This window comes from Castor canadensis, chromosome 14, assembly GCF_047511655.1.
Source record: "Castor canadensis chromosome 14, mCasCan1.hap1v2, whole genome shotgun sequence".
In the NCBI taxonomy this organism is placed as follows: Eukaryota; Metazoa; Chordata; class Mammalia; order Rodentia; family Castoridae; genus Castor; species Castor canadensis.
In genome coordinates, this window is record NC_133399.1 from 3,973,998 (window position 1) to 4,001,694 (window position 27,697).

The 27,697-nt window shown below is 38.5% G+C and overlaps 1 protein-coding gene across 1 annotated transcript in view; it reads left to right on the forward strand.

Annotated features, from left to right (window-relative positions):
* The window catches only part of LOC109678402 (uncharacterized), a 36,509-nt gene extending 13,652 nt beyond the window's left edge, over window positions 1–22,857 (forward strand). The window contains exons 2-4 of the mRNA XM_074053399.1: window positions 19,584–19,710; window positions 19,918–19,966; window positions 20,525–22,857. Of these exons, the coding sequence (XP_073909500.1) occupies window positions 19,584–19,710; window positions 19,918–19,966; window positions 20,525–22,133 (1,785 nt within the window). The 3' untranslated portion in view covers window positions 22,134–22,857. The remainder of the gene's footprint in view (window positions 1–19,583; window positions 19,711–19,917; window positions 19,967–20,524) is intronic.
* Window positions 22,858–27,697: the final 4,840 nt, after the last annotated feature.

Genomic DNA, 27,697 nt, shown 5'->3' on the forward strand with positions numbered 1-27,697 from the left:
CATCTTTCTTTTTTTTTTTTTTTCTTGTTTGATACTTATGTCTCATGTGACACAAATGCAGGCAGGACACAGAAGTACAGTGACAGTGAAGCAAGGTTTGTTAAGGAAGAAAGGTGCTTTGAAATTTTGAAATAGACTTTATAGGTAGCTGTTAGGCAGTGACCGTGTGGATATACAAAGCAAACCTAAAAACTGTCCAAGGAATTCCTTCACCTGATGCATTTCCTTTTCCTTTGACCTTGAAAATTATGTGGAAAGAAAAGTTTCTTTAAGACTTTTCCAATCAGGTACATTCTGATATTAGGAAGAAAAACTGGTCCAACACAGACAGCGTATTATATCAGTGTCACCAAGAAAAATACTTGTGGCAGCAAAAACTGCTTTCATAAATTCTGCCTTTAAAGGATGATATTTCATAGGAAAATACCTGTTTCTGAAATGAGGAAAATGCATATAAATGTAGCGTCAGTTGAAGGAAGAATGTATAGGAAAGGAAGATCATAAATATTCCCATGAGTAAATTATAGAAAGGTTATACAAAGAGCCTAAAATGGAAGAAGTGGTATCTACGAACAATGGGTCTGGGGCCTGTGCTTAGCCAGAAAGCTGAAAAGCATGTGAGAGAAGATGACCCTACTGATGACAATTTTGAGATATTCTGAAGAAGAGGGAAAATGATGGCTGTAAGACTGGAGAAGAAGTCCACAGAATGAAAAGTGGTGTTGAAAATGCCCTGTACATTGATCTCCTCACATTCAGAATATCAGTTACCAGATGCTGGGGAATGAGGAAGGAATACATTAACACCTATCCACACTATGGCCAAGTCATGAGGTTGAAGCCTCTTGATTAAAATTGTTTTAGGAAGTTATGCTGGTGCATATTTGATCAAATGGCTCTATTACTTTTGGACATGGGGCCAGGCAGCACATGGTGTGGGAAGCATGTCATGAAGGAAAATAATTCACATCATGGCAGGGAGCAAAAGAGCGGAAGCAGAGAAACCTAGGATCCAATGAACTCCCTTGACAGCCTATCTCCAAAGATCTGCAGACTCATACTGATTCCTTTCTCTTACATGAGCCAACACCTTCCAATAGTCCCAAGCAAGAGCCAAAATCGCTCACATTTTGTGAATACTGGTCCCAGCCATCCCAGGGAGGAAGGAACAGAGATAGGTTTGTCAATAGTTAGTAAGTTCAGTGACAATAAGGACTAGTAAGTTCTATACATGCAGATGTGGTTGCTGTTTTATCCATTCAAAGATTACAAAACTGGATGTTTTTCTAGGCAGTATTTGTTTGGCATGCTTAGAGTTCCTAGGGTCAAATTGTAATTTCAATATGTGAATAAAGTATGTGAAAGTCAGGTTTAGAAAGACTCTTAGAAGCAGGCTCATGAGCAAATTATGTTATGAATATGACAGTTTCTTTGCTTTTGAAGTTTAAATTGACTCCATGTAAAAGTCCCTGTATTAGCTATTAAGATATGAATGATGGAGCATTACTACCAACCTAAGAAGAGGGGATAGAAGGCATATCAAGGCCCCAGACTTAAATCGTTAAGTGTCCCTTCCACATCATCAGACACCATTTTTCAGTGGGGCAAAATTTCAGTGTTCAGTCTGGCTCTCAGTCTTGTATATTCAGTACCTTCTGAATGTGTGTCATCAGTGTAACCTTGCAAATTTGTGTCAGTCTACTTCTCTGAACTGTTTCAAAGTGTTTTTATAAGTTTGTGTGTGTGTATTTATTCTTCAGTCTTTGATCAACATTGTTTTGAAGGTTAAGTTTCTCCTTGTACTTAATAATTGTGTTTACCTGTTGGTATATTCTTATGTACTTGGTTAATCAATTGTAGCTTGAGAGATCAGGTGTAAGAAATCCTTATCCATTAAGTCAAGTGTCTGATCCCCATTTCCTGAAGTGGGATAATAAGGCAGGCTAAGATCGGGAGAGACTGAGACTTTGATAATGTAACATTAATTTCACAGTGAAAAATTTTCTCTCTCTGAAACTCAATTGGAAGAAAAAAATTATTGGCACTGGGGTTTGAACTCAGGGTATTATGCTTGCTAGGCCAATGCTCTTACCACTTGAGACACCCCACCAATCTTTTTATGGTGGGTTTTTTCAAGATAGGGTCTCCCAAGCTATTTGTCCAGAATTTTCTTTGAACCAAGATCCTCCTAATCTCTGCCTCCCGGGTAGATAGGATTACAGGCATGAGTCAACAGCACCCCTGCCTACAAAATAATTTGTAATAGCTACCAAGACTCCCTTTGATCACAAGTATGCACTGACTGTTCACGCCTGAGCCTGAGCCACCACCCCAGACCTGGAGACCACACTTATCCCTCCTCATGCACCATTGGCCATCAGAAACTGGCCAAGTCTTTCCCCTCCCACAGGTTACCAAGTGCTTAAAAGTCTTTGCCTCATGCCAGTGGATCACTCCTGTTATCCTTGCTACTCAGGAGGAAGAGATCAGGAGGATGTAGTTAGTTCATGGGAGCAAATCTCCAAATATCCAACAGAGGAAAGGGCTAATGGAGTGATTCCAGTTGTACAGCATCTGCCTACTAAGCATGAGCTTCTGAGTTCAAATTTTATTACTGCCCCCCCACCCCCAAAAGCCTTGAAACAAAAAGCCCACCCTAATTGTCCCCTGCTCACTACTGTTCTACTGCATATGGCAGAGATCACAACACACACTAGGATTCTTTCCCTCACATATGATAAAATTCTTTAATGCACCCATGTGTTCTGCCTGGAATGTTTCACAACATACATGAAGAATCTGGTTGTCTTATCACCAGGGAACATGCAAGATTTCAAAACCAGGACTTTCTTCCTAGTCCAGTGAGTTCTCCCCTAGCCTGACCTAAGAATCACTCCTCTTAGGTAACAATCTGTCCCACTAGGAATGTGATCATGGAATTATCTCAGGATATTCCTGGCCCCAGCTCCCAGTGGAAGAAGCAGTGTCCATTCTGAAGAGCAGGTTCTTGTTAACTACAATTAATATCAAATCTGGGCTGGGTAAGGACCAGGGAGGAGGCCTGGACTACTGAGGACTGTGACTGGAATCTGGTATTTGGTTCTAGCACTGTGCCAAGTAGGGGAGCACTTGTTCTGTAACTCAGATCTCAGTGTATGGGGCTCAGGTCATTAGCCAATTAAAAGGACTGGAGGGAAGAAACTGTAAGAACAGATGAATCAGAAACTTTACAAATTCGTTAATGGAGGAAATGCTTTCCTGGCTCTGTCAATTTCTGAGTTGACAGAAATTGTTGTGTTGCCGAGAGCAATTCTGCAACTCTCCTATTGTGACCTGTAGGTGGCACCAGGAGGGTGGGCAGAACTCTAAACACCACCCAAGCCTGAAATGGTGAGTTTTTGACTGGTGTACCCTGTCCTGGGAGGATGAGGTTACAACCATCCAGAAACAGTTGCTATAGACAACAGGCCTCCCCACTATACTCCCCTCTGGAGTCTGTGAGCATTGCTGCAGCTTTGCACTCCTCTGCAAAGAGGGGGGTAGCATATGGGTGAATTCTAGCAACTTGTCCTCTTTGTGCAGGCAATTGCCCCTGGCCCAGAGCCATCTTGGGGCACTCTGCACCTGACCCCCTATTTCTCAACAGAAAGTAGGCAAAATTTGTGGGTTCCTGCATGGGAGGAGCTGTGGTCCTTTGAGGTTCTCACTTCCTCTAATATCCACAGGGGAGAGGTGATTGCCCTGAATTGCCTAAATGTTTCAAAATGGGCTCTCAAATTGAGGGCCCCTACACCTTGTCTTTTAGAGCAATCATTAATCCCTAAATTTACAGCTATTTTTGCATTGCCCAACTCACAGGAAAGACGATGCACATGCATTTGAATTTTGTGAAGGTGAAATATTGGGAAGGTGTGGAGGATTGGAGGTTTTTGCCCTCTCTGACATAAATTTTGTTGCCTTGCCTGTGTGTAGACTGTATGTTGAAAAATTAATTCCGGATATAGGCAGGATGTGACCTTATGGAAAGAGAGGTGGCAGTAGCAGTTTTCATGTCTTTTGAGATATTAAAAATATTTATTTTTTTTAATGTAAAATATGTATTTTAATCTCTATTGAGGATTTAACCTCTCTTGGAGGTTTTCCAACTATGCCTTTGCTGTTGATTTCCTGTTGTATTGCAACATGGTCTGCAATCCTATTTTGGTCCTCTTCCTCCTACCAAACTCCTAACTTTGGATATCAATCCACTTCCAGTAGATTTGCTATTCTTTTTTACTCCCCCTTCTTTTCCGTCAAGAGTTTTCCATAGGACACCATGTAGGGAATTCTGAATATATGTAGTTGTGTTTGATAAACTCCACTCAAGCTCTGTTTAATTTAGTCTAATGACATTAGGGAGGTGACTGGTGACCAGAGAACAAACATATGGTATGGCCTGGTATCTTTTTTAAACAAATGCCCTGAAGTTGTAGGGAGTGTACTAAGAATGAGTGGTGTCAGATTTGAATTGTATGAAACCCAGTTGGTTTTGGAAAGTTAATTGTTATCGACAACACCATGTATTTGTTGTCAGAAGTGATAGCAAAGAAATACAATGCTGGTTATAACATTTAGGTTCTTTATTGAATGTTTGGCAGTGTTACCAGAGTGTCCATTCTTGGTGCCTAGGTCTTGTGTGAGATGAGCACAGGGAAAACACAGAAGTAGAGTGAGAGTGACACAAAGTTCATCAAGAAAAGAATATATTTTCATAGATTTCATAGGTAGCAGGTAGATAGTAACCATGTGGGTATACAAAGAAAACCTATCAGAGAGGAGAAATCAAAAGGTTTCTGATAACCCACATTGTAACTAAAATGTCCCCAACTTACATTGAACAAAGATTGAAATATCCTCACAAGGTCCCAAGATGTCACCAATGGCAACAGTTCCTGGAGCAACAGATATTTACTTTAAAAATATTCAAGAAACAGGAAGCAGTGGCTCATGTTGGTAATCCTTGCTATTCAAGAGGCAGAGATCAGGATGATTGCGCTTTGAAGCCAGCCCAGGTAAATAGTTCATGAGACCCTTTCTGCAAAAATCCTTCACAAAAATAGGGTTGATGGAGTGGCTCAAGTTGATGGCCCTGAGTTCAAGCCCCAGTACCTCCAAAAGCAAAGAAAGAAACAAAAAATGCTTAAGACCATAAGCCATATTCCTAATGATGGGGAGGACAGAAAATTTTGATACATTTTAATTACATAAAGTTACACTATCCTTGTTCCACTCTCAGCAGAATTTTCTTTTAAGAGGGCAACGGAGGATTGCTACTCTGTAAATTATGGATAGTTTAAATTTAGTAGGAAGTTTAGATGGTGTATGGATTTGTGATCTGAAATTTTATACATTTGCTTATTGTGTTTTTTCTCAATACTTGCAATGTTCTCAGTTATTACACTTGTCTTTTGGCATTAAACAGCTTCTTTGTTTGCTGTCATGTGCCCTGTAGTGATGACTTCTGGTGGTGTTTCTCCTATTTCTTCATGTTATTTAAAATTGGACCTCCCTCTTTCTCTCACATCCCAACTCATCTCTCCTGTCCTCCCTGTCTTCCTTCTTTAGCTATTTCAATGTTCTATATAACTGGTGTTCTAGTTTTCAATTGTAGCCCACTTGCTCATAATAAACTTAGCAATATGAAGTATTGTGTATTAAGCTGTGTTTCTCCAGTCATACTCAAATCCTTTATTTACTTACATATTCATTTATTTTTGTTGGTACAGTGGGGTGAACACAGAGCCTTGTGATTACTAGGCAAGCATTATACCATTTGAGACACTCTGCCACCTGCAGTCCTTTATTAAAGTAATTAATTACATTATCACATTTTCTCTCCCACAGGATATCAAGTATTTTTCAAATGTATGGTTATTTCCTGAACATATAAAATCCTTTTAGAAGTTAGCTAAATGCACTTCAAATAACAATGTGCTGGTTGATGCAGGTACATTATTATGTTCTCCTCTCTTTATCCATACCCCATATCATGAGCTATGATCGATGGGATGTGGTCTGGGGTTTCCCTATACCCAGGTCTCTGTTTATCTATGTTCCATTCACTCACTCTTCCTGTTCTCCTAAACAAAAATACTCCCCCCTTTCCAGGTTTTTCTGTCTTCCATTGAAAACCTCCTTCTCTAACTTCAACGTATCCCTATGTCATCCTTACATCTTTCCTCATCTCACAAGATATAAAAAGTGTTTAACTTTGAAACTCTCCTCTCTAAATCTGTCTCAGCCATGATGGAGGTTACTTTTACCCTCCTAATCTATAGCATGCTATTGTGTCCTCTCCCAGACTGTTGATATGAGTGAGGACAACAGGGACAGAAATGGACAAGGAGAAATGGAAAGAAAAGTCCTGCTCAAGTCACACTGTCAGTTCTCTTAGCCTCCTCAGTGACTGACATGGTCCCAGGACTGCAAACATGAAATCAATTGCAAATATAAATAACATGTGGCTGATGATGGGAGCTACTTTTCTTCCCTGACCTGCTGGTCTTCCACCTAAAACTAAGCCTCTAAATGTGCCTAAACACCTTAACAGTTTTCTCCTTTAAGTCTTGCTTTGGGGAAGGGTTTATTTCCCATTGCCAATATGTCAAGACCAGGAGAGGGAACAGGGCATATGCAGGTTGCTGCTTGTGGTGACCCTGGGGTGGTCTGTTCATTCTTCTTGGCAAGGCACCATGTGGTCTGGATTATGGACCCATGCCCTCAGCCTCACTTGCACACAGACTGAAGGGAGCAAAGACAGAATTTCAGTTCTGTGTCTAAAAATGCCCTGTGTAATTAAATTTAAAATCTCAGTTCCAGTGGTAAATGTAAAGCCTTTAGTATCTTTGAGTGCACTCAGAATTAATGTGATTTTTTTTGTGTCATTGGATGAATTTTGTATATGTCTGTTGTATGAGTAACCTATTAGATACAAAAATCTGATAAATATGGCAGCATTCATTTTGGAGACTATGACTGTCTAAAAAAACTTTCCTAGACTTGATTCTTCTTTAGCTATCAAGCTGCCAAAATGAGTCCTAAAAGAACAGAATGGAATAAGCATCAATTTGATCCTAAAAATTAAAAAATAACTGACCATTTTAATTGTGGCCTCTTTTGTAATGAACTCTGTGCATGGTTAAATTGACATTCATGGTATGCCTAATTTAAAACTTTCGTGCATATACATGTGTTTTACATCATTATTATGCTTCTTATTATTGGATTAATCCCAAGAAATGAAAGGCTTCTGTTCCCTCCCCTACCTCTTCTGCTGTTACTTAAATGAAAAGACAGTTTTTCAATGTTTTATGTCTATCAGGTCTAACTAAAATACAGGCATTATTTTGCAGATAGTAACCGCAATCTGTTTCATTTTGTCATGAGTGTAATTTACATTGAGTTCTTTTATAGTTAAACCCATTAAAAAGTGTCTTTAAGTTACTTACAGATAAACAGTTTAAAATTGCCTTTCTTCAGGGGTCTGCCCAGTAAAAACATAAGGGTAATTGGAAAAACAATTTTATTTGAATTTAAATTTCATGTTAAAGTCATTTTAAAAATACAGGTTACAAAGTCAACAAATCAACAAGTAGAAAGGAAATAGAAAGGGATTGAGCATGTATTTTGGGGGAAAAGTTGAAGGGAAAAAGACAGTAAGGTTGGCTGTGATCTACCTGAAAGATTTTCCAGTGTCGGGCTGGTGGAGTGCCTGAAGTGGTAGAGCACCTGCCTAGCAAACAGGAGGCACTGAGTTCAAACCCCAGTACCACAAAACAAACAAATAACAACAAGATTTTTGAGGGTCATGTTAAACTAAACTTGATTCTCTGTGTTCTATTGTTCTACCCTGAGTAAGATCTGTAAAAAATGATTGTATGTAAAAGTGTAATCAGTGTAAATACTTGTGTTTTCTGTTGATCTTGTGAAACTCTTAAACACCACTAAATCAGAGTTCAATTAAGTATTTGCTCACGTGAAGATCTCTTAAGTGACCATCTTATACCTGTGCTCTGTGTCTAGACTTTATCTAAATACTGTACAGACATTTGCAAATTTAAATGTGCCAGTTTATCTAAAAGGATCAGCTAAGGCTCTCTTTTATCCAAAAGTATTACACTTAAATTTTGGCATACAAAATGGTTAATGAAACTTTTGATAGTTGTGCTCTTTTTAATCAGTAACAGTCAGAAAAATTCTGTCACTTGAGCAATCCTGCTCTTTCTAGACTGGTATATATTTGTCTTAGCCAGAGAAGTGTTTCTATATATATATATATAAAATTTTCTTGAGTATTAGGAAATAAGGTTATTTGGCATCACATGCATTTTTCCCTTAACTTCTAAGAGATCCAAAATTAATGATGCTAGACTTTTGCAAGCTTTTGTCCATGTGTTCCTAATTCTAACAAGGAACATTTGGTGCTGCTGTTTTAATGCTGTCAGTCATAACTATTTTCCTAAAAATGCTGTCTGCAATAGAAATAACTACATGTTCTCAAAATTACCAAACTACTTTTCAGTACTTTAACCATAGTTATTCTAAATCTTCTCATCCATGGTCTGTGTGCATCTTTGGAGCATTTGCAATCAAACCCCAAAAGGAGTCTTCCAAGTACCTCATTTTCAGTGCACTTAGCTGACTGCTTAGGTGGAACACCCTACAGATAACAACTCTGGAACCTCTCGCAGAACAGGGACTGAGATGGTGACCAACATGTCACACCATGGTTGGAACCTTTTGCTAAGCATGTCTTTGTCCCCTGCCCCCAGTTCTTTTGTCTACTTAAACCTACAGCCAGTGTCTGTTCCAAATTCCCTTGGTTTTCCCTTCTCATGTTGATTGCCATTGACCCATGTGCATTTCACTGCATGTCACTTTATCTCCCAAAGCCTACATTCCTTCACACAGGTTGCCACCCAAAACCTTGGGCCAAGAATTCTGGTGTTATATCAATGCTGCTTTACTTCAGCCAGATAATGATTGTTCATGATAACACTAAGAGACTTCCAGACATGCTGCCAATCTCCAACAACCAACAATGACCAGCTGGGAACAGTGGTCATCCTGGGCTATGTGGATGCCATGTGTCCTCCACTTTGTTTTCCAGAGGCCACAGGCTTTTGTCCACAATAAAGCTTGTGCTGGCATTGGAGCTGAACGCCCACCTATCCATTCTATGTCATTCATTCATTTCTACCACATCCATTTTCCAGTTTTCTACCATTGTTAAGAAACTCTTGTTAACAATTTACACAATTTAGACACTGGTGACATATTTGGTTTATTTTATATTGTTTTCTTTCTCTTCAGAGTGCATAATTTTAATAATTTTCTCTTTCTGTGAGATCAGATGGTATATCCTTGGCCACTGATTATGGAATTCCCTCTAGAGACTGCTGGCCAAATTTCAAATTGTAAGAAGCAGTTTCCACCCTGAAAATTCAGGAGAAAGTTCTGCTTATGTACAATGAATCCCAGGCTGGGCTGTGTATTGACCAGAATGGAGGCTATAGCTGGAAACAGGTATTTCCTCCTAGCACTCTGCCAAAAGAAGATTTCTTTTCCAGTTAATTGTCCTGGATCAGAATCCAAGGGAAGTGCTGCAAGAAGCAAAGTATAGGGAAAGACCAACAAGAGGCCATCAGGATGAAGTCCCACTTCTTAACACAAAATGCATTTCCTGATGCTCCATTTTCTGGATCACTCTGGGCTTCTGAGATCCATCTCTGTGATGCAGTTTCTCACTGTGCATTGCTTTTTCCACGGATGATGTGGGAGAACTGGCCACCATAGAAGCAGGAGATGGTAAGTATCTGACCTGCATCACAGACTAGGAAGGATCAGAGGTTGGACATTGGCCTCGATGGCTGGGATAGAACTCGGCGTCTCCATCACAGCCCTGAAGCCTGTAGGTCATGTCATTGGTGCTGCTGCTTGTCACTTGTTCTTCTCTTTTTTAGGGCTGGGGCTTGGTGGAGGGTTTGAAACATATCATTTTGGCAGCCACCTCCTTGTAATGTGTTCCAGACCCAGAACACCATCAGGGAGCTCTTCATTTGAGCTCATGCCTCTCCAGACTGTGGAGATGGCAGAGGTCATGGGTCTTGTATAGACTGATCTGTGGTCCTTGGGTTCCCTGATCCTTCAGATCTCTAGGTACATCTGATTTACCTGAGTAAATATTTGAAGTCTCAAATCCAGCATCAGTTCCCCAACCAAGTACTTTTTATGACTATAATAAACCCCTAAATTTACAGTTATTCCTGCCTTGCCCAACTCAGTGAATAGGGATTGCATATGCATTTGGTGTTCAAATTGAAAAATAGATTGGGGGATGTGTTTAGAGTTTGAGATTCTTGCCTTCTCTGATATAATTGTGCTTGATATAATTGGCCTTGGCTTATGCCTAGACTGTATTTTCACAAATGAAATGCAGATTGAGGTAAGACATGTACTTAGGAAAAGGACGTCACAATGTTGGGATAAAACCAACTGGAAGACTGTCAGAAGCAAAGACCCTCAAGTTGCTGAAAACAGAAACACAAGAGAATTATATACTTCCCTATTTAGCTCTGTCTTGACAGACTCTGCCACACATTTTTGATCATGGACATGCCGTTTGGAACTCAAGCCAGGCTCCCTAGTTATTTAGTGTTATTTTAGTTATTATTCATGTAGGGCCTCCCATTTTGACCATGACTGCTTCATACTATAATCCATGCACAGATAATTCCCTTGTTGGTAGAATTGTTTGTAAAACCCATGTTGTACAGTTATTATCTGAGTTGAAGTTGCATTAACTTTTTGCCCAGGTTGATCTCAAACCATGATCCTACCAATTTTTGTCTCCCAAGTATATTAGTAGACAGCCCTATGCCACCACATACCAGCACACACTAGAATATTTCTGAAATACAATTTTTCCTTGGTGTCATGATCATTGATGTTTACAAAAACAAACTCCCTTTTTTTTGCATTGCAACTGGAGCTGTGATTTAAGACACTTAACTTTTGCCATCCTTTACAAAATCATCTTATAATCGATTATTTTCATTATCTTCTTTAATGCTACCAACAATGGTATATTTCACCGTTTTTGGTGGAATTATGTTTTGAACAAAGGGCTTTGCACTTGTAAAGCAGGTACTCTACTTCTTAAGTCACACCTCACATTTCAGAGATGACTTGGATTTTGAAAATCTTCTCTTTTGAAAGCTCTCTGTGATTCCACACCTCTTCGTAAAGTAATTGACATTGTTCATTCTGACAAGAGCATGAAAATGACAACAGAGTGAGCATGACTATCTCCTAGACCAGCTGTCCTTTCCCATGATTGACACTGTCTTCAGGTGACCATAAAATGTGGTGGTTGTGTTGCCTCAGTTTGAGGGTAGGTCATAGAATTCAGAAGTGTAAAAAGACAATGTTCAGGAAAGCTTGCTTATTAAGTGTTCTGTTTCATCTGATCAATTAAGGTAAAGTTTTTGAGGTAGAAAGTGGGACTATCAAAAGTGTGAGCCCTACCTTGTTTTAGGGTTACTGAGGAAAGATATGTAAGTTTAATGGGAATACAAAAGATGGTGTCATTTAATCACGAGTGTTTTTTAGGATTACTTTGTTTGGTAATATTTTAGCTGTTTGTATTTTCTTTTTTTTGTTTTGTTTTTAGTACTGTGGTTTGAACTCAGTGTCTCACACTTGCTAGGCTGGCCGTGTACCACTTGAGCCCCTGCACCAACAAGTTGTTTGCTTTTTCATTAAGGGAGTTGGTCTTGTCAGAACGTATCTCTTGTGACAATTGAGAAAGCCTGTGAAGTACAGTGGAAAAACAAGACACATTCCGTTCTGTCTGCTAGAACACAGGTTTTTATTATCTTGAGGGTTTTTTTGAGTGTATGCAATTGGTGTCATAGCTACAGCTTCTCTTCTACTTTTTGGTGCACCAGCCTTTTTTTGTGAAGGGTTTTTTAAAGATATGGTCTCTCAAACCATTTTCCTGATCTGGCTTCAAAACATGATCCTCCCTATCTCTTCTTCCAGAGTAGCTAGGATTACAGGTGTTAGCCACCGGTGCCAAGCTTGTTCTTACTTTCTTGGGTGATAATGGGTAGATTGAGAGAACAGGTATGAGAAATCCTTATCCAACCAAAACATTTTAAAAAACAGGAGAAAAATGCAGAAAATAAGGATAGGTATCACAGCATGTTCATCAGCCAACTGATTAGTCAACACCAAATAAAAATATATTTCATGAACACAATGAATTTTTCCCAAAGAATAACGTAAAAGTACAGAACTCAACAAAGTCTGCTGTTCCCTGAGAAGGTGTGTTTCCAGTGTGAAGCTTCATAGTACCTGAAGTCAGGTGAGCCACAGGTCAATGCTGATAGGTGTTCTTTCCTCTCTAAAGATATAACTGTGGCTATCATGGGACCATTTTCTCTTCAGTGTTTTGACTTTGGCTTGCATAGTTATTCTGGATTTACACTTCTCCATGAACACATGAAGAATACCTGTGAGGGTCAGAGTCAAAGATAGCTACATTTTGGTAGTCTCATAAAGACTGAGTTTTTCCATTTGACATTTTGTTAGTAGAAACTTCAAGAGACTGAATTGAGATGTTCAATTGAGATGTTCTGTATAAAGTGTAGAGACTAGAGTTTTCTCAGTAGGAGATGGGAGAAAAAGGACATGATGGGTTCCAGAGTTATAGCCTCAGGTTTTTATGATGATCAATAGAAACTTATGCCTTGCAGGCTAATTTTCAGTACTGAGTGTATTCTTTATCCATGAAGGTTTTATGGAATTATTGCACTATGCAGGTTATCCCAAATTAAGGAATGCAGATGTCCCAATTGGTAGGCAGTAAAGATCTTCTGTTTATAAGAAAGGAGAAGAACTTAGGAAGTAACAGATGATGACAGGTGGGCAAACAAACTTTCAGTGTCAGAAAATTATTCCCTGTGATAATTCTGTTCTGAGGGTGACAGAAAAGAGGGCTTTTCTGCTGATTCAGGGTGGGTAACAGTAAGCATGACTGCAGGAAGAACACCAAACTTTAAAATGTTTGCTTCATTAGCATTTTCTTTGTACAAACTGAGAAAATCTGAGAGGCATAATCTAACAGAAAGACAAGTTTGGGTTCTTTCTGTTACTTAATGCTTTTGTGCATTTGAGAGATGTAGGTTGTTAGTAAAATTTTTACAATTTGGTTATTCTGTGAGTTTCTGGCATACAGATGACCACTACTTTTAAGACCTTTGGAACTTGATTAACTGATCAAATGCATAAATTTTTGACATTAAAAGTGATGTAACAACAGACAAAAGACATAGGGAACTACTTAGTGAATTAATCTAAGGATAATTCTGAAATACATGGAAAGATCTGCACATGCATGCACATGAGTTGTCTAGATGCCCTGGTAGATGTGAATAAAATGTTTCTGTACACAAATTAGTACATTAGTTGGCTACCACCTTAATCCTTTCCCTACTTTTCCTATTTGACTCTTCTGTTTTGTTCTTCTATTTTTGACCCTTTGGAATTAGAAAAAGTATTAAATCTATTCCATAAAAAAGTCTTCTGGGTACTGTCTTTGAGTGTTTTTCACAAACCATCTTGTGTGATGTTGAAACAAACTATTTTCACATCTGTTTCTGTGGTCATGGTTTTGGGCCTTTTCTAGATGTCTTCTGCACGATGTGAAAAATTGTTGTGATTAACATTCATAATACATCCAGTGGGTAATAGAAACAATTTCAGGACTTTGTTTCATAATTATAATTAGAGAAATGTCAGTGGAGACTGTATCAATTGCCACTTCTTTTATGTACTTGGATTTTGAACACTTATTTTGCTTAGCCAACTCCTTAATCATGGGCCTAGATCTTGATTTGTACCTGGTATTTTATGTTGAAGAGACATGTGCATTTCTCAATTACATTCTCATCCATTAGTGTATACATTTCACTAATCCTTAAGTTTGGCTTGTATTGCAGATATTTAGCCTCATTTTTTGTATGTTGTCAATCTAATCTTTTAACATTCCACATTCACTTTGTATGTTCCTTGCATGGAGACTTTCAAAATGTTCCTCTTTTTGTGCTGCTTTCAGACAGAAACTTCATGCATAGCTCTTGAACTGTGCTAGTCCGGTCCTACTTTAGTTTTGCAAATGTTGGGATGACATGCATGTGACACCATAACTTCAAGAGTATTCAGATTTAATCTTCCCTATTTCCCATGCAGTGCATCATTGTCCATGACATTGTAGAATACAATGTGTATTTTCAAGGAGAAACCAGGTTCCAGATTTTGTGTTTTAGTTACCATTGTATGATGTTTTTTTTTGTCATGAATCAATTTTCTCCTTGACTAATACCAGTCAAGGGAAGACTGGTTCCCTTTCCACTGAGGCCTATTAGTTAATCTGTTTCTTGTAATACAGTGTTCTTGGTAATGTAGTTTGAACATTGTTTATTAATATTAGACAATAGAACATTGTGTTCTTTGCTTTGCTGTCTCCCATTCTTCCTCATTATTATTCTGTCTTTGTTGACAATGGCTCTTGCTATGTACATCACTCCAATTTTTTTTAATGTGCATACAATGTTTGGGTCAATTCTCCTCCCTTCCTCCACCGCCTCCCTTACCCCTCCCTCCCCCCCACTCCCTCCCTTTCCCCCTCACCCCCTCACTACCTGGCAGAAACTATTTTGTCCTTATCTCTAATTTTGTTATAGACAGAGTATAAGAAATAATAGGAAGGACCAAGGGTTTTTGCTAGTTGAGCTAAGCATAGCTATACAGGGAGTTGACTCACTGTGTCAACTCCCTGTATTATCACTGTGTTATCTTCTAGGTTCATTCTTCTTGATCTAACCTTTTCTCTAGTTCCTGGTCCCCTTCTTCTATTGGCCTCAGTTGCTTTAAAGTATCTGCTTTAGTTTCTCTGCATTGAGGGCAACAGATGCTATCTAGGTTTTTAGGTGTCTTACCTATCCTCATACCTCGCTTGTGTGCTCTCACTTTTATCATGTCTCAAAGTCCAATCCTGTTGTTGTGCTTGCCCTTGATCTAATGTCCACATATGAGGGAGAACATATGATTTTTGGTCATTTGGGCCAGGCTAACCTCACTCAGAAGGATGTTCTCCAATTCCATTCATTTTGAAGTGAAGGATAAAATTTTGTTCTTCTTCATGGCTGCATAAAATTCCATTGTGTATAAATACCACATTTTCTTAATCCATTCATCAGTAGTGGGGCATCATGGCTGTTTCCATATCTTGGCTATTGTGAATAGTGCTGCAATAAACATGGGTGTGCAGGTGCCTCTGGAGTAACCTGTGTCACAGTCTTCTGGGTATATCCCCAAGAGTGGTATTTCTGGATCGTATGGTAGATCAATGTTTAGCCTTTTAAGTAGCTTCAAATTTTTTCCAGAGTAGTTGTAGTAGTTTACATTCCCACCAGCAGTGTAAGAGGGTTCCTTTTTACCCACATCCTCACCAACACTTGTTGTTGGTGGTGTTGCTAATGATAGCTATTCTAACAGGGTGAGGTGGAATGTTAGTGTGGTTTTAATTTGCATTTCCTTTATTGCTAGAGATGGTGAGCATTTTTGCATGTATGTTTTTTCCATTTGAATTTCTTCTTTTGAGAAATTTCTCTTTAGTTCACTTGCCCATTTCTTTATTGGTTCATTAATTTTGGGAGAATTTAGTTTTTTAAGTTCCCTGTATATTTTGGTTATCAGTCCTTTGTCTGATGTGTAGCTGTCAAGTATTTCCTCCCACTCTGTGGGTGGTCTCTTCAGTTTAGACACCATTTCTTTTGGTCAGAAGAAGCTTTTTAGTTTTATGAAGTCCCATTTATCTATGCTATCTTTTAGTTGCTGTGCTGCTGAGTATCCATTGAGAAAATTTTTACCTATACCTTGTTTTTCTAGGATTTTGAGATGTATCATTAAGTTATTGATTTGGGATCTTTCAGTCTTTTTAATATATGCACTCATGGGTATAAACTTTCCTTCAGGACTGCCTTTGCTGTGTCCCATAAGTTCCGGTAGATTGTGTTTTCATTTTCATCCACTTCCAGGAACTTTTTAATTTCCTTTTTTATTTCATCAATGACCCATTATTCTTTAAGCAATGAGTTATTCAGATCCCAGCTGTTTGCATGTTTTTTGTCTTTACTTTTGTTGTTTGTTTTATTTTTATTGCATTGTGATCAGATAGAATGCATGGTATAATTTCTATTTTCTTATATTTGCTGAGGCTTGCTTTGTGCCATAGGATATGATGTATTTTGGGGAAGGTTCCATGGGCTGCTGAGAAGAATGTATATTGTGTAGAAGTTGGATGAAATGTTCTGTTGATATCAAGTGGGTCCATTTGATCTATTGTATATTTTAGATCTAGGATTTCTTTATTGATTTTTTTGTTTGAATGACCTATCTATTGATGATAATGGGGTGTTAAAGTCTCCCACAACCACTGTATTGGAGTTAATATATGCTTTTAGGTCTTCCAGGGTATGATTCATGAAAATGGGTTCGTTGACATTGGTGCATATAGGTTGATAACTGTTTTTTCCTTTTGGTCTATTTCCCCTTTTATTAGTATGGAATATCCTTCTTTATCTCATTTGATCAATGTAGGTTTGAAGTCTACTTTGTCAGAGATAAGTATAGCCACTCCTGCCTGTTTTCAGGGCCATTGGCTTGGGAAATCTTCTTCCAGCCTTTCATCCTAAGCCTATGCTCATTTCTGTCAGTGAGATGGGTCTCTTGTAAGCAACAAATTGTTGAATCTTCCTTTTATAATCCATTTTGTCAAATGGTTCCTTTTGATGGGGGGAAATAAGTCCATTAATATTACATGTTAGTACTGATAGATATGTGGTGGTTCCTGTCATTTAGTTGTCTTAGTTATTTGAAGGTTTGATTGTGTGTACCTAAGTTGAGGTTACTCTCAATGAAAACTGGTTTCCCTGTTTTTTCTGCCTTCCCGTCATTGCCCTTGGTGTTGTTATTGTCCCTGTACTGTGTGCAATTAAGTATTTTCTAGCTTTTAATAATAACAATGGTGATATTTAGTATAGAAGGGTGAGAGGAGATGGAAAGCAAAGAAGTTAATGAGAAAGCGAAAAAGAAATAAAGAAGTAGAAAAAAACAAAGGAAACAAACAACAAAAGTTTCAAAGATATAAACAGGGAGAGATAGTGTACTAATCAGCAGTAAGGTGAACAGGCATTAGAGACAGAGAGAGGATTGAAAACAAAAAAACCCAAATAAATAAATAATAAAAATAAAAAGTAAATAAATGAAAGAAGAATAAAATATATTAAAAAAATCTCAAAGTTCAAATGCAATAAAGTGTCAGTCTTAATAATTTTGTTGTTCGTCCCTCAGCCTCCAATCCTGGACATGGTGTTCTTCTATTGTTGTCTCATCAAAGGGGAGCAAAAATTTAACTAAACAAAACAAAACAGCACAAAACAAACAAACAAAAAAAACCCACAAAGTGTCCCAAGTTCAAATGCAGTACAGTTTCAGTAAGTTTTTCAGCATGCAGGTGTCGTTTGGTTATTGTCTCATCAAAGGGAGAGCAAAAAAAAAAAAAAGACTCTGGAGAAAGTTCTCTGAATGGCTATCTGAGGCTGTGACTCGCCTGTCCACTGCTGTCATCCTGCTGTTGCTGGAGGCTTACTCTCCAGTGCTTGAGCCTCTCCTACAAGCTTTCCCCTTTCCAAGCACAGTGGGGGAGGTGACACTGCACCTGCTTTCTTAGGCCTGCATGTTTGTTTACAGTTTATGTGGGAAGTGGGTCTTCCCCCATCTCCTGTGGCATTTTCTTCCCTCTGCCAAATTTACAAGCTTTCTCACTCCTGATTGCTGGGCGTGTGCCACCACTTCTGCCTTCTCCAGGCAGCTTGTTTATTTACAACTTACATGGAAAGTGGTCTTACCCCTCCCCTGGGGAATTTTCCTCCCTTCACCACTTTTACAAGCTTTCCTGCTCCTGATTGCCAGGTGTGTGCAGCCACTCCTGCCTTCTCCAGCTGGCTTGTGTGGGATTTCCCCTCACCCCCCTTCGGCACTCCGGGTGCCCTGCCCTCTTTGCTATGTGTCTTTTTTGTTGTTATTGCGTATTTTTTAGTTTCTCTTTTTTTCCCTGGGTGGTGATTGGTCTGTCTAGGGGGCTGTGCTGATCCGGCCCAGGATTGTCTGTGGGAGTACTGCATACTACTTAGCTCACCTTGTGGTCCGTATCTTCCCACGCTGTCTGGGTGCTGGCATCTGGCAGCAGACTGGCAGCCCTCCTGGTTTCTCCATTTAACATGAAGTGGAGAGGCTATGCACAGGCTGGAGGTGTGGAGGAGTCAAAGTTTTGTCACTTCTGAGTGGTTATTCTTGTAAGGTTATCTCCAGCGTCTCTCCAAGATTTAACTTTAGCAGGCACCATTTCTGGTTCCTCCCTCTAGCCGCCATCTTGGACTTCTTCCACTCCAATGTCTAACCTGTGATTCTTCTTGTGGAATTATGAGATTAGGCCTCCACAAGTGGCTCAAGGAATCACTCTGTGATTCCAATTATTTTTCATTGCAGTTTGCAATTTATCACACTGATTACACTTTGTAAAGTAGTTTGTTTATGAGTTTTAAGGTGTATTTTAGAAATTGCAAAATTGTGTCCATCTAGTTTTATGGGATGATTTGTTGAAATCCCTCTATTTTTAGGGACACATGCCACATTTCTCCTTTCTACATTATGTTATTGCATGCTAATGGCAAAACTGTAACTTTATCTGTATGATTCTTCATGAGACTGATTTAACTTTAAATTTGGGTTGGTCTGTTCTAAAGCAGGTAGAAACTTCCAAATGTTCTCTTGATACAGTCACTATGGAAGTGCTGAATTCCAAAAAGAAAAATTGTTTTGGAAAGAGATATTAAATACTGTTTCTCATACCAACTTTCTGTTCATAAGCATGAGTGCATTGTTGGTTCTCTTACTATAGACTCTCTGGTGAACATTTCAGAAATGTGCAAATAATCATAAATAGTATGTATACAATAGGATATTTTTGGAAGAAATTGCTTCAGTACACAATCCCCTTTTTACACTTCCTATTTGGTTTTGTGAGGTTGATCGCATTAGCATTTCTGCAATGCCAGTAGACATAAAATTTTTACTCATGTATTAGAAACATTATTCCTGTAGTCTATTTGTACCTGTTATTACTCCAATAGGAAATAAGAAGAAATAATTTGTTAGTAGATTCCTAAAATCTCAGTGTATAACATGTAATTTTTGTGACCATGTTCTGCTTTGAATTTAACAAATAGGTTCAGAGAGTTGTCAGAATTATTATGATGTGCCTGTGAGTAGACATGGAGAATGAGAATGTGCTAAAAATAGAATGCATTGAATATGTGGAGAGCACATCAGTGTGTGAATTTATTACACAGAGATTGTCTGTTTCCACTACTGTTAACACTCAAAATTCTTCTCACAATGTGTGTGGGACATATTAGGAGCCCCTGACCTTTGAGGATCTTGCTGTGAAGTTCACCCCAGAAGAATGGGCCTGCTTGGATCCTTCCCAAAAGAAGCTTTACAGAGAAGTCATGCTTGAAACCTGTAGCAACCTGTCCTACATAGGTAAATAGGGGATCATTACCTTATTCAAATTGTGCACTACTTTTCTGGGTCATTGGTGGTGTTGCTTCATGAGGTGTTTAAAAAGTAATGGTTCATATATATGCATGATCATATTATACCATGAAAACAGCTGATCTCTCAAATTGTTCTTTATATTGATTAAATACTAATGATTTCTCCATGTCTATATCTTACAAACAAACCCAGAAAATGACAATATAGAAGAGGACATCAGGAATCCCAGAAGAAATATGAGGTAATTTCTACTCATAAACAAAATATTGAACATCTGATGTGGCATTGAAAAGAATGTTGAAAAACAAGAAAATGAGACTACAAATTCTACTTATAAATTGCTGAAATCAGTGAAAAGTTTCTCTAAGATTGGAAAAATAAGTTAAGCATCCACAATCAGAAAATTCAATGTCTGATATTTGCCATTTTTCCTAATAGGTTTTGTCCTAAGAAGTCACAAGAGACACTGTCCTATTGCTCAAAATACAAAATACCCCCTTGCTGTACACAAACTAATTTAACGATATTATATAAAATTTCCATACAGTGGGCTTATCATGTGTAGGTATAGGCAGGCACATTTTTCAACATGATTTTGACCCAATGCATCAGAATAAGTACTTTAACTGTGTGTCAACGTAGTAAAAGTGGAAATAGTATCATGGAAGCACATAGGAACACTGTTTTGATAATAGCTTTCCTCAGGCCCTGCTGCAGAACACATAGTACATTTGTGTTAATAGCTTCAGTTAATAAATCATTAATAGAATAGCAATTGTAATCTTTGTGTGTTTTCCAGACCAGAAGTGTTAGAGAAACTGTATGAACATAAACAACATATTCAGTGTGGAGAATCCTTTCAACAGACTTCAGAAAACCCTCTAATCAAGGAAACTCTGCTTAAAAAACCACGACATAAAAGCAATATTTGTAATGCTTATGAGAAAACCTTAACTAATGGCAAGGCTCTTCTAATCCATGAAAAGATACACAATGCAGTGAATTTTCAGGGAAGGAAACAATGTGGAAAAGCCTTCAGTCCATCTGGTACCTTTCACCCTCAATCCAGTAACCTTCATGTTCATGAAAGAACTGACAGTGGAGAAAAACCCTATGGATATAAACAATGTTGGAAAGTTTTCCCTGAAGCCAGCTACCTTCGAATTCATGAAAGAACTCACACTGGAGAGAAACCCTATGGATGTGAGAAATGTGGGAAAGTCTTCAGTCATGCATGTTACCTTCGTTATCATGAAAGAAGTCACAGTGGAGAGAAACCCTATGGATGTAAGCAATGTGGTAAAGTTTTCTCTCTATCCACTTACCTTAGAGTTCATGAAAGAACTCACAGTGGAAAGAAACCCTATGGATGTAAGCAATGTGGGAAAGTTTTCACTGTAGCCAGATACCTTCGAAATCATGAAAGAACTCACAGTGCAGAAAAACCCTATGAATGTAAGAAATGTGGGAAAGCCTTCAGTCATGCATGTTATCTTCGTTATCATGAAAGAAGTCACAGTGGAGAGAAACCCTATGGATGTAAGCAATGTGGTAAAGTTTTCTCTCTATCCAGTTACCTTCGAATTCATGAAAGAACTCACAGTAGAGAGAAATCCTATGGATGTAAGCAATGTGGGAAAGTTTTCAGTCTAGACAGATACCTTCGAAATCATGAAAGAACTCACAGTGCAGAAAAACCCCATGAATGTAAGAAATGTGGGAAAGCCTTCAGTCATGCATGTTATCTTCGTTATCATGAAAGAAGTCACAGTGAAGAGAAACCCTATGGATGTAAGCAATGTGGTAAAGTTTTCTCTATATCCACTTACCTTCGAATTCATGAAAAAACTCACAGTAGAGAAAAACCCTATGGATGTAAGCAATGTGGGAAAGTTTTCACTCTAGACAGATACCTTCGAAATCATGAAAGAACTCACAGTGCAGAAAAACCCTATGGATGTAAGAAGTGTGGGAAAGCCTTCACTCGTGCATGTCACCTTCGTTACCATGAACGAACACACAGTGAAGAAAAACCCTATGGATGTAAGCAATGTGGGAAAGTTTTCACTCTAGCCAGTTACCTTCGAATTCATGAAGGAACTCACAGTGAAGAAAAACCCTTTGCATGTAATCAGTGCAAGAAAGTTTTCACTCAAGCCAGATACCTTCGAATTCATGAAAGAACTCACACTGGAGAGAAACCCTATGGATGTAAGAAATGTGGGAAAGGTTTTGCTCAAGCCAGTTGCCTTCGAATTCATGAGAGAACTCACAGTGGAGAAAAACCATATGAATGTCAGCAATGTGGGAAAGTTTTCACTCTAGCCAGTTACCTTCGAGGTCATGAAAGAACTCACAGTGGAGAAAAACTCTATGGATATAAGAAATATGGGAAGGTTTTTCCGTGAAGTCATTGCCTTTGAATTTATGAAAGAATTCACGCTAGAGAGTAACTCTATGGATGTAACAGACGTGGGAAATTCTTCGCTCATGGGTATTATCTTAGATATCATGAAAGAACTCACCATGAAGAAAAACCCTATGGATGTAAGCAATGTGGGGAAGACTAATCAAGCCATTCACATTCAAATACATGTAAGAACTCATGCTGGAGAGAAACGTATGGAAGTAAGCAGTGTGCGAAAGCCTTTAATTGAGCCAGTCACCTTCAGAGATATAGTAGAACTCACACTATAGAGAAACCCTATGAATGTAAGCAATGTGGGAAGCCTACACTTCTTCCAGTACCCTTCATATTCATGAAAGAATTCATACTGGAGAGAAACTTTATGCATGTCAGCAATGTGGGAAAGCATGTATTGATTCACTGTCATGCATGAACCAAGGTACAAATTAAATGTTTCAAAGAAGGATGTTTCCACAAAGTGTCTTTTCTCTTAGACAAAACATCTACTTTTTGAATTCTTACAGGAGTCTTCATTCCAAAGACTTTGGTCATACTTGTAACCCTTGATTTTCCATCTGACTATTCTTTTTAACTTAAAAATCATGCATGAAAAAAAAACTTCATGTTTTCCACTCACATAGGCAGAAGCTGTAAGTAAATAAAGTATGCCACACTGAATGACACTTTTAAGATCATATCCTAAGACCTCAGTTCACCTGGGCAATGCCTCGTATTTTATCATTGGGTATTACAGAAGTTAATTTTCTCAAGTACCTCTCTGCAAGAACTGGTATAAAACATGGCCCCACTTTTCAAGGAGATAGATCTACTAAACCTCCAATAGTCAAGAATCCAGCAAATGTCAAATTTGGAAAATACTTTGCAAAATTTCAGGACAAACAATTGTAAAATAAGGTACAAATATTTATACTGTGCAGAAATCTCCTAAATCCTCTGTTAGTTATACATTAGGCCAGCAACCCTATCTTCTAATATACCCACTTGTCATGTATATTTGGAATGTAATAAACACATTATAAACTACAGACTCATCCTTAAACTCAACACAAGCATATAGACCGAATAACAGGTATACAATTATTGACAAATTTCTGACTGTAAAATGTGTTCAGAGACATTAAAGAAATAATGCTTATTGTTAAAGCACATATACTAGTTCTTTCTAAGTGTAAACTAATGCAGCTGGGTGGTCCTAACAAGAATATAGGGTAGTAATCCACTGTGGAATTATTCCCAAATTTTGCACATGATATATAAAGAAACATTCTTTTAGTTGGACTTGGATCATTCAGGGTAATTTGAAGTGTCATGTAAATTATGTCCATTCTGAAGTTGCATCCCTTGCTCCTTTCCTTTTTTCTACAGTAAATACAGAACAATTTTCATTTCCCAATATTGACAAGCCATCAGACCCACTTTCCTAAGGCCACCTGAGCTTGACATTCATTCCTATGACACAATGAGAAACAATCTGACAACAGTAACAGCTGTGTGTGTGTGTGAGAGAGATAGCTGTCCATTCCACTCGAAGAGCAGTCATGTATGTATGTGTATGTCTATTACTAATGGTTCTGGCATATGGGCCATATTTGGAAATTGAGGGGTTCAGTGGCAGGACCGAGAATCACAGGCCTCAAAGGACAGATTGTTAATTTAGTTATTGATTACTCTCATTTCATAGGAAACCCAGAACTCACCTGAGAGAAAGAGGAGAGAGGGGGCACTGCACTGGAATGCACCTTCTGCACACAAATTTCATAAATAAGCCTATGAGATCCAATGACTACCCTGCATCACCACACAGATGAGGAGTATCAGGTTTGAGTGTGGATCATTCCAGAGAGAACTATGGGCCAGAATGAAGTCACTTCTCACAGGGACAAGACAGGATAGGACAGTGTTCCTGACTCCCTGCCTGGCCCCCTCCCCTGCAATTTCAGGGCCTCCAAGCAAGTGGCATCAAAAAGAGCAACCAATTCACACACTGAAAAGATGACTGTGACCTTCTTTGCCTAACTGCAGAGAATGGCCATAGTGTCACCTTTTTCTAAGGTAATGCAGCCAAATGTCCTCTAAGGTTCTGCACTCAGTGTAAATCACTCAGCTGCCAAACCGATGTGTCTGAGAGGACTCATCATAGGAAAGTCAGCAATTTGGCAGGTAACTTCCTGCCCAATTCTGCATCCTGTAACATTTACTGTGGCACTCACTATTGGTACATACAGGCTTGAAACAGCCTCTCTGACAGTGTAACCACTCAGGAAAAGAACCTCAAGGCATTTAACAGAATAAGGATGCTTTTCCTGGCCAATCTATAGGACAGTACCCAGCAACAGCCAATGCTCAGGCTTCTTATTTCTCAAAACTTGTCCTGGCCCCTTGCCCCATCCCTCCCTATTCATGAAGTATGAATCTAGAATAACTATGCATATCAAAATCAAAACACGGTATAAAAACCAGTCCTATTATAACCACAGTTAATCCTACAGGAAGGAGAGAACACCCACCAGCATTTACCTGTGACTCACTTGATTTCAAGCACTAAACACTGTCACACTGGTAACTCCCCTACTCCAGGAATGCAAGACACTCTGGGGTTCTATAAATTGACATTATTTAAAGTGCATGTTATAGCTTAGAATGTGACAAACCTGTGGGAGTATTCATTGCATTCATAAAAATTTTTTCTTTCCCTGTGATGACTGATGAATTCTGTAACAATTGCATCCAGTTGGCTGATGAGCATGTCAAGTTATCTGTCATTATTTTTGCACATATTTTTCTTTTTAGTGGGATTAAGCTTTGAATTCAAGGCTTCATGTTTATAAACCAGGTTCCATCCACTTTTGCTTTGGTTACTTTTGGAGATGGGGTCTCATGAACTATGTGTATTTAACCAAAAACATTGAAATATGAAAAGAGGTGAATCCTAGAGAAAAGAAATGAACAGCTCAGTGGCAGGTCAATTTCCTAACTTTGGGGTCCATCACCAGCACATGAAGAAACTAAACAAAATGATACTAACAAAAAAGAAATGGACTTAATGAAATCATGTTCTAATTAACCCTATCAGAATATTATTGCATTTATCATTTTTATTGGTTTCTTCCTAGTATTATCTTCCCTACTTCAAACTAGTAAATTAATAACTGAGATGTCTTCCAACAATAGTTTTTTCAACTTCCAATATAAATGATTGTTATAATGTCCCAGACAAATGGGAGAACTTGATGCATCTTGGTTGCTCACACCTGTCATCCCAGCTTCTTGTTAGGCTGAGGAAAGTAGGATCATGGTTTCAGGCCACCCTGTACAAATAGTTCTGGACACCCTATCTGTAAATTGTAGAGAAGAATAAGCTTCGCTATTTCTTAAATGATAGAGCTCCTTTCTTAGAAAGGGAAATCCTGTATTCAAATCCCATTCCCACAAAAACTTGAAAAAAATCTTTTCTTTCTTATTAAGTTAATAAGTAGTTTTATTAGGCTGACAAATTCTATTGGGTCTATGATGTCACTTATTTGCACCATGTTAACACAACTGTATATCAACACATATATGGTCATCTCATTTTGAGTAAGAGGAATGAATACTGAATTTTGATATTAAAATGTCATTCCATCTTCCCTTGGGCAAATATTTCTATGTGCTCAAAGCTAGTATATGCAGATGGAGAGCTTGGTTATGCCTTACCTGTTCTGAGACCCAGGATTACTCAGCGTAAACACAGTAAACTTTGCACACAAACCAAACCTTCTCATTGATCGGCAAACACTAAAAATACCAAAGAAATGTAACCAAGTTATTTTTGTAAGAAAAGTGCTTAAACAAAATGCTAACTGAAACTGCTAGCAGGAATATAGAGGAATGTCATCAACAAACAGCCCATGTGGTCACCTGTCTACATAAGGCAAGGGGTATAGAAGGAGAATGTTGGGGATTTTTGTGCCACGATTTAGTAAAAGAATTCATGAAGAGAAGAAAATAGAATAAGCAAGAGGTTTATTTTTGAAGCAGTGGGCAAGTGAATACAGGGTAGTCCTACTACTCTGATATGAGAGTTGGGTAGTTCTTTTACATGATGGAAAGCAAAAGAAAATCAAAGGTGCACCCTCTAGCAGGAGGGTGGGAAGACTCAAGTAGGAATATTGCACTGGGAGCCTTGAGAACTCAAGCATTTATTGTGGTCTGCTCAGATGGGAATGTGCATTCCTATAAAACTGGTCTCTGTGTGATGAACTCTTACAGTGTGAGCTAGATGCTGGTGATTCAAGCCTGTATTCCTAATTGTTAGGGTGAGTATAGGGCAGTACGTGAGGACTGGACCCTTCCTCATCACATTTGGCTTTCTGAAAACAACGCTGCCCCTGAAGTATAGCAAAATTCACCTTTAGCCATTTACTAGGAATTTCCTACCCAGCCTCATAAAAAGACCCCATTATCTCGTGAGTGGCCGAGGGTGATGGAGGATATTCCTGTCCATTGCCTTCCTGGAAGTTCACCCTGGGACTCTTTTCTTGGATGTCTCACATTAAATTCCTATATGTATCCATGGTCTTCAAGCAACTATGGGCTCCAGCTTTCTTGTTGGGACTGTCCGAAGGAATTATTCTCCCTATAAAGCCTGTGCTGAGGTATTGAGCCATCCATAGGTTGCTTCTTTCAATCTAATGTCTCTGTCTCTTCATCTATGTCTGCATGCATTGCAGTCCAACATGCCTCTTTTTCCAGGTAACAGTAGGTACTTAGGAGAGAGAAATCAGGATGATTGCAGTTTGAAGCCAGCCTGGGCAATTAGTTCCTGAGGCAACTATTTCAAATCACAGTATTCCTAAAGAAAACCTCTCATACATTTGTGTCATGTCATCACAGTGTCCTAGATGTGGGTTTGGAGCAGGTTTTGGCTTGGATGGTCAGGCTGAGGCTGTTGTTTTTTGTAGGATCTCAGATTTTCAGTTCAGCAAGACCCTCCTGCATCACAGGCATTTGTTAATATTAGCTGTTAGTCCAGAATGTGATTCCTTATAAGAGAAGCCATGGTTCTCAACTATCATGTTCCCATTAGTCCTCATCAGAGACTTCCTACTTGTTAGCCAAGAGAGTCTCATCACAGCAGCCATGATTCCATTCTCTTTGCCATCCAATGAAAGAAAAGGTGAGACTACTCTCATTTTAGGTAGATAACTGAATTGCTGCCTTTTTTCAGGGTTTCTCCAATAAATTTTTCGTGTGGGTTTAAAGATTATTGCAAATATTAGTTTGGTAATAATTTGCCTATTCTCTTACATGGAGTGTGTATACATTTTAAAAAGCATACAAAACTCAGGAAGACCTGAAAAAGTGAAGAGATGGCTACCTTGTGGTATTATGTGAAATTATTAACTCCTGAAAAATAGTCTATATCATAAGTGAGTTACATATAAATTTGTGACATAGGAATGAATTACAGGTTTCCATTTATTCTGTTGAAAAGGAATATATTTTGAACTTTATTTAACTCACATACTACTTTTGACTTGATTAACATAAGAGAAATAACTGCAC